General features: G+C 41.4%; 1 protein-coding gene across 1 annotated transcript; it reads left to right on the plus strand.

Annotated features, from left to right (window-relative positions):
• The first annotated feature begins 1,081 nt into the window (after positions 1 to 1,081).
• Positions 1,082 to 5,682, plus strand: LOC121377662. The gene is made up of 3 exons (XM_041505736.1): positions 1,082 to 3,955; positions 4,330 to 4,433; positions 4,883 to 5,682. Exon 1 carries the CDS (start codon positions 1,151 to 1,153, stop codon positions 2,480 to 2,482), a length of 1,332 nt encoding a protein of 443 aa, XP_041361670.1. The 5' UTR covers positions 1,082 to 1,150; the 3' UTR covers positions 2,483 to 3,955; positions 4,330 to 4,433; positions 4,883 to 5,682.
• Positions 5,683 to 8,552: the final 2,870 nt, after the last annotated feature.

The raw sequence follows: 8,552 nt of genomic DNA on the forward strand, positions 1-8,552 counted from the left end.
TTATGGTTAATTTCTTGAAATTAAGTAGTGCAATTACATAAAATAAGAACTGGTTTGTGAGTATGTAAATTGGCTTTTTAGGTAGTCTTGCATGTTTTGTTAATTCTATTGTGTAATTGCTAATATTTTGTATTAAATTGTTTTAATAGTGTTGGTCTTGCTGGTGTTGGGAGATGAGGTGCACAGGGAAGTTCCCGACAGAGGACACTTTAATTACTATAATTTCTTTATTTTAGGTTGGCTTGTTCATGTCAGTATTGTATTGGTACTTTTAAACTTTTTTTTTTTCTCATAGAAAATGAATTATGATGAAAAGGAAGTTATGGGCAGGTGGAGGAGTGGCACTTCCCCCCTGCCGGACGATGAGGAGCCAATTGATTCGGGTCCCCCACCTCAAGAAGAGAAGGAAGCAGTTGAGGTGGGCCCCCCACCTCAAGAAGAGAAGGAAGCAGTTGAGGTGGGCCCCCCACCTCAAGAAGAGAAGGAAGCAGTTGAGGCGGGCCCCCCACCTCAAGAAGAGGAGGAAGCAGTTGAGGCGGGCCCCCCACCTCAAGAAGAGAAGGAAGCAGTTGAGGCGGGCCCCCCACCTCAAGAAGAGAAGGAAGCAGTTGAGGCGGGCCCCCCACCTCAAGAAGAGAAGGAAGCAGTTGAGGCGGGCCCCCCACCTCAAGAAGAGGAGGAAGCAGTTGAGGCGGGCCCCCCACCTCAAGAAGAGGAGGAAGCAGTTGAGGCGGGCCCCCACCTGAAGAGGAGGATCCAGGTTTCTTACCACGGGGGAGAGGAAGGGAGTTCTTGGAGGCGAGGGATTGGGGCAGGTCGACCGCGTTTGGGACTTCCCGTTTACCTTGTGGACTGCCCGGGCCTGGTCCGTCCAGGTTTCCACTGGGACTGTTTGTGCCCAGGCCTGGCCAGCCCTGGTTTCCGCTGGGACTTGCTCCACCGGGATCGGGTGAGTCGGCCCCGTCCAAGAATGCTGGGCGTAAGCCCGGATCAGTCAGCCTTAGGGGTGAAGAGGAAGGGGTCAGACACGGGAAAAGGACGGGGGGGTAAGAAGTCTCGGGACTCCAAATGTCCCGTTCCAGGCTGTGGGACATGCACCCGTAAATTACTGGTGCATGCCCTGTCAGTCCATATCCCGGGTGTCTTGGGGATGGTAGACCCACAGACCCCAAACCTGGCCGCCATTCGTTGGGCGGCGGTGAAAGAACTGGCGAGGAGGGTGAGTGGCCCATCGGCTACTCCTCATCAGTTAGCAAGTAGACTGGGACCGCTGATCCCGAGTATGGTTGGCCCGTCAGCGGTGGACGTGCCCGCGTTAGAGCAGATGGCCCGTTTTTTAAACGAGCCATCTGAGCAGTTTACACTGCACCCAGTGTTGAGCGTGGCAGCGCTCATTCACTGGAGGGCGTTACTCCATGCTGTGGCGTTGTTACCACTAGACGACCGCATTTGGTTTGTGGGCTGGTCGGCTCCTGGGGTGGAGGTTCACCGGAAAAAGTGTATCCCGGCGGGGGCCGAGCCCTCTGAAGACGACGCACCAGGAAAGCTGGTAATCATGAGGACCGGGGAGTCGACAGCGGAGGACAACACTCCGATGGTTTCAGGTGGAGCAGAGCCCAGTGAGAACTGGGTGGCTTCTCCTGTGCCACCAGTCGTGGGGAGGGATAAACTCCAGGGGGTGGATGCCCATTTTTATCCCAAGTCTTGTACCCGGGTCATGAAACTGGACACAGCTCCCAGTTTGGAGCAGGTGGTGCATCACCAATACCCGCACCGCACTTCCTGCCCTGCCATTGATGTGGTGGGTGGGGTGTCTGTGTACACCGAGCCGTGTTATTTTCCACACATGGTGGAATGTTACCCGGCCTGGAAAGTGACAGTGGGAATTCATCCACGGTTCGCTACCACTGTCCAAGATGCAGACAGGAGATGGGTTGGGCGGATGGCCGCTATAAAAGGGGTGGCCCTCTTCGTAGGGCTGGACCATTCTTCCTTGGTGGGGACTTGGAGGGCCCAGGAGTTGCTGCTTAAGTTGATCCTGGAGGTGAGCAGGCCAACCACCCCAGTGGTAGCAAGTTTTGTGGGGGGGAGCTGGAGTCGCGGCCCTCTAGCAGCCGGTCTCCTCCTCCTTCAGGAGCGGTGTGCCCCGTCGCAGCTACTACACCTAACCTCTTTTGACGGGGGGCGCCAGGCGGTGCAGGATGCCCGCAGACTGTTCCCGGAGACCTATTTTGGGATTTCTGGAAATGTGTTTGAAATGGACTGGGAACAACGCCAGGCGGTGGTGCTCATCCCCGTCGATCGTCTACTCTTGGAGACGAATGCCCCTCACGTTGGAAGGAGGGGACAAAGTCCTAGTGGCCCGTGTTACCTGGGCGAGGTGGCAGCTGAGGTGGCCAGGGTTCGCCAAACATCTTTGGAGGCAGTGCTGCAGAGCACGGTTTCAAACGCCCGGCGGTTGTACGGGATTGCCAATGTGTAAGGGGGGTGACTTTGAGATATTTAGATCTGTCATGATAGCTTTTAAACCATGGAATTTATGGTCAGGTTTGTATGGAATGGGTTGATACCCGGCATTAGCTGGGAACACCCTTCCATATAATTCATAATTACACATTCTAGTAATATATCTAATTATTGTCATCAATAATTTAATTTGGTAGGACAATTTTAATGGTGGTTTTCTAGACAAGAGAATTAGGGTTAAACTTAAAAAATGTATTATATGCCTAATCTTAATTTTTATTTCAGGTCTAACAATATTGTCCAGTTAAATGTCTTTCAGGTGAATGGTTGGTGTTCAGCATCCACTTGGGGAACAGTTAATTGGGTATGGGAGACCTGTGGGTAAGTAGTAATAGAAGATGTCCCAGGAAGGGGGGTTGGATTTTGGGTAACTGGGAAAAGACCTTAATTTTAAGGGGTCTCTTCTTGGGTAAGTATGTAATGCTGAGAAGATAAAACAGGACATAAAATGATATTTTTCCTGGATGATGCGGACCGTTTCCATCCTTTTGTGAGGGGGAGGGAAGGTATCAGCCATGAAAAATCCTGTTTTGTCTTGTTTTCCTTGGGGAGAGGGTCCCAAATTATTTTGTAGGGGAATAATAGTTAATTTTCAATTAACTATTACTAAGTTAAGGGATAGTTATTTGGTTTATGATTCTTTTTTATTAAGGATTTAATTAGGAGGCCAACATCATATAGGGCAAAATATGATGGACCAGTTTTTTGGTAGGTTTGTGTAATATAGTGTAAAATAAGTTGCCTTGGTTGACATTTGCATAAAAGGCAGAGTTGAAAGTTAGTTAACTGTTTAACATTTTGGAATATTTAACTGTTTAAATTTGAAGTGTTTAACTTTTTAAGTGTTGTTCACCGAATAGCTCTTGGTGTTTAATTAATAATATTCCTGGATGTGACTGTAACTGTGCTTTAATGCATAACTATAATATTCCTGGATATAACTTTTAACTGCTTTTCTGGATGCCACCACCAGATAAGTCAGTGTTTTTTCACAAATGTGACATGACTGTTTCTTTTGGAGGGTAGTTTTAACATAAAACGATAGGAAACCCTGGATGTTTCCAAAGAACCTGTTTATTCATGGATGTTCATCGAATCCTGGCCCGGGTGAATCTGAGCCAGGAAGCTGCTGGAGAAGTGTTCAATGTTCCCTGGAAATTCGGGAGGTGATCTCCTCTTCTATAAAACGGGGAAGAGTGTGGTGACTCGCGACCAGTCAACGACCGGATGGAGACTGTGTAAATGGTCCACCGCAACACCCCTGGAGACAGAAGGTCTACTGGTATATGACCATATAGAGCTTTGGCGGGAAGAAGGAGCCCATCGGTTGGACGAGGAACGTCACGTGGGCGCCGAGAACCAGAAGACAGTTTTGGGAATTGGAAGGCCCACTCTCTTGCGACTGAACCGTCATTACGAAAACTAAACCGTGAGTACCCCTACCATATATTATACTTAACCAAATGTACAACAGAAATATAGAAATTAATCTGTATGTTTTTATTGGGGGCAAGTATGCCTGGGAACATAGACAAAGGCTTGTCAAACAATTAGCCTAGGTAAGCAAATAAAAGTTTTAAATTTTCACTAAATGTCAGCGTAAATAATATTAAACGCACCGGATGATTGAAATGGCCATGCACTACTGTAGTGTAGGCCATCCTTTTAGCGGAACATAACTAATACAAGTAGTTTAATTTTATTTTTATTGAAAACATGTGCAAGATATATAATAATTATATACGCTATTTTCATTGATTCGTTGACTCACTTAATTATGTATTTGTTCATTTTATGTTACAGGCATACATCAGTTGACGATTTGGTGAGGACTAACAACTTCAGCAGGTGCCAAACCACAAAACGAACATGGATGTAGCAAATGATGTTGTTCTGTCAATGTGCAGGTACTGCAGACAGTATGTGTGTGTGTGTGTGTAAAACCATGTGTGTGTATATATAGATAGCAGAGAGAGACAGACAGAGAGACGGACACAGGCACACAGACAGAGACAGAGATAGATAGAACTAGCTGAAGTAATTCTTTAAAAGCATAAAATATGGCGTTGGTAAGATAATTTAACCACTAAACATAAGATACAATTTTTTTTACCATTATTAAAGCATAGATTTGATAAAAGTAAAACTATCTAGATACATAATAAATGCTATCATTTGTAAAAAAAAAAAAAACAGTGCTCTATAAACATACTTTGTGACATGCTGTCAAATTCTTTTTTTTACCTTGGTGAAGCAGATGATTTGTTAAAAAAACCCCACCCCAAAACAACCCCACTTATTATTACCCAGATCATCTTATTATCATAAATGTCATATTTGTAACATTTTGTTCCAGGTACATGGCACATAAGTTGTTGTTTACTCTGGTTGTGAACCCAAGTACATCTAAAGTGAGGATATACAGCTGGACAAAGTTCAAGCAAAACAGTTGAAAGGACCATTGGTGTTGAATGTGTGCATTTTCGAACCTTCTAAGATTCATAAAGTTATTATGGTTTGTCTAATGCTGCATAACTGTGCTAGAAAGCTCCATCTGATTAAAAGAAATTCAATGACAGTTACCCAGGTTTTGTTTTGTTACAAGATGATAACTTTGATATGAAAGAGATTTCAACCCAAGTGGTTCATGATGTTGATGGCAGAGCTGTTATATCTAATATACATGTACTCTTAAAGACAGCTGTAGATGACAAAGTAATAAGTTAATGTGAACTTTTTGATTTACATGCTCTGTTAACACAAAATGATATTCATATTTTACATTTTTCATACATCTTCAGTTTGAATTTTAAAATTAAATCAATATGCAACAGGAAAATAATGTTAGTTAGATGATTTTAATTGAGAACTACAATGCAAAACAATTCATAAAAATAAAGACAAATTAAAAAAATAATTATGAAAAATACATGAAATTGTTTTAATATCTGATAAAGAATAAAAAATAATTTTAAGTAATAATTTTGTTCATGTCCAATATTGAGTAACTGTTTAATTACATGTTCCCTCTGACATGTCACCCAGTTTAATTAACAATTTAAGATGGGTTATCTTAAGTTATCTACACTTGGTTTATTTACTTCTACACTATACTTGCTTCACTCTTCACAATTTGTAAGGTGAAATAAATTATAAATGTTACTTTGAATTTTTGTTGTTTGTTGTGTATTTCAGTGTATGCCCTGTTTGACAATATGTACTGATTGAAAGAAATAAGGGGCCACACCAACACTTACAGGAGATGGTGACTGCAACGGTTCCCTCCCATTTTGCCTACAACCCACTTTGCCTACACTCATTTTGCCTACAACCCAGTATGCCTACACTCAGTTTGCCTACAGTATGAAAAAGTGACATCCCCAGTTAATAGTGGGACAATCCCTATTATTTTGTAGGTTGTAGGCAAAGTGGGTTGTAGGCAAAATGAGAGGACACCACTGCAACAAAAGCACTCCTCTATTGTGTCAGGAAGTTAACTGTTAATGTCGCCCATTCTCGCATTGCTGTCATTCAGTGATTACCATATTACATATTTGTACTTTATACAGACATTAGGACGATAATAGTATTCACTACTAAATGTTTCCTTATTTCTTTCTCTGTATATTTTGTATATCCTGTACAAAACGTCATTTATTTTTATGGTATTTTAAGTTTCAACATGGAATAGAGTATAAATATGTGTAACATGGAATTATGTCCCTATGTATTAAAAGTGTAAATACTAGTAGGTAACATTACTAGTTACTTAAGATACAGTTTGTTTGACGGACTAATGTTATTACACTCTGTATAATAATGGAAATCAAATTTTTGTAGAGCTGACTGAAAGCAATAACAAATTAATGTAACACTGAAATTAAAGGTTCCATTCTTTTGGTGTCCATAATTGAGCATTCCATTCCCCTCTATGTCTTTGATATGCCTCTAAAAGTTGTTTATGTGTGTTAAATAATACTGTTGACATTTTAAAATCTAACTTTTATTCCACATTATAAATTGGATTTTAAAAAATATATTTTTTAAAAATATTATTACTTTTGTATGGCTATTAAATAATAATAAAGGAAAATTGTCCCTGTATTAAAAAGTTACCGTTGGGGGGGGGGGGGGGGGGTGTTCTGCGAACCTATTTTAGACTACCACTGTGTGCCATAATTCATTTTAACAAAACCCCAAGTGTGTTTCACTGGGTGTTTAATTTCATAAATGTTCTGTCCATTTCGTATATGAACCAAAAGAAGACTTGCGTTGGGTAGGTGTGGGGCGTATAATCCACATGAAAAATAATTATTTATTTGTATAAATTCGGACAAAAAGTACATTATAGTCGTCAAGTGCAGGTAATCAGGTTGAATCAAGAATTTACGTGTAGCGTATTTTTTTGTTATTTCTCTCTCCCTCTACCCCTCCATCTCCCTCCCTCTGCACATGCCAGTATAAAAATCGCCGCACACTTTTACATGGGGGGGGGGGGGGGGGGAGTAACCCAGTGGTAAAGTGCTCGCGCGGTTGGTTTGGGGTCGATCCCTGTCAGTAGACCCATTGGGCTATTTCTCGCTCCAGTCAGTGCACCACGATTGGTATATCAAAGGCCATGGTATGTTCTGTCCTCTATGGGATTGTGAAAATAAAAGAACCCTTGCTGCTAATCGAAAAGAGTAGCCCGTGGAGTGACGACAGCGGGTTTCCTCCCTCAATATCTTTGTGGTCCTTGACTATATGTTCGACGCTATATAACCGTAAATAAAATGTGTTAAGTGCGTCTTTAATAAAACCGTTCCTTTTACATGGGTTACGTTAAAAATAATACTGTAGAATGGTGGAAATACATGGAGAATTCGAAGAGTGCCTCCCCACAGCCCCTGTCGCTTATGGTTTGTGTTCGACCTATTTTCCAGTTATCTCCCTCTATATCTTGGTCCCTCATTTTTATTTATTTATTTTGCAAAACTATTTGCCTTTATTTTATTATTATTTGTTTTTAATTTGCACCCCTTCCTAAATATATACTGCGCTTTTAATGACTGTTAATAACTGGATTGCTATATATATATATATATATATATATATATATATATATTTGTTTTTCTTCGTATAACTGTATTTAATTTTATTTATTGTCATTATTATTTTTGTATTAGTATTGATATAAACGGCGTCCTAGTTTTCGTGTAGACAACACGAACAGAGATAAGATATTTAGATGTCTTTTTCGGTCCATCTTAATAAGTGTAGGAACTATTGTTGGTATAAACAGTGTCCTGGTTGGCGTGTAGACCGCATACAGACAACATGAACAGAGATACGATATTTAGATGTCTTTGTCGGTCCATCTTAATAAGTGTAGGAACTATTGTTGGTATAAACAGTGTCCTGGTTGGCGTGTAGACCGCATACAGACAACATGAACAGAGATACGATATTTAGATGTCTTTTTCGGTCCATCTTAATAAGTGTAGGAACTATTGTTGGTATAAACAGTGTCCTGGTTGGCGTGTAGACCGCATACAGACAACATGAACAGAGATACGATATTTAGATGTCTTTTTCGGTCCATCTTAATAAGTGTAGGAACTATTGTTGGTATAAACGGTGTCGTGGTTGGCGTGTAGACCGCATACAGACAACATGAACAGAGATAAGATATTTAGATGTCTTTGTCGGTCCATCTTAATAAGTGTAGGAACTATTGTTGGTATAAACAGTGTCCTGGTTGGCGTGTAGACCGCATACAGACAACATGAACAGAGATACGATATTTAGATGTCGTCTTTTTCGGTCCATCTTAATAAGTGTAGGAACTATTGTTGGTATAAACGGTGTCCTGGTTGGCGTGTAGACCGCATACAGACAACATGAACAGAGATACGATATTTAGATGTCTTTTTCGGTCCATCTTAATAAGTGTAGGAACTATTGTTGGTATAAACAGTGTCCTGGTTGGCGTGTAGACCGCATACAGACAACATGAACAGAGATACGATATTTAGATGTCGTCTTTG

Source organism: Gigantopelta aegis, chromosome 2, assembly GCF_016097555.1.
Source record: "Gigantopelta aegis isolate Gae_Host chromosome 2, Gae_host_genome, whole genome shotgun sequence".
Classification (NCBI taxonomy): domain Eukaryota; kingdom Metazoa; phylum Mollusca; class Gastropoda; order Neomphalida; family Peltospiridae; genus Gigantopelta; species Gigantopelta aegis.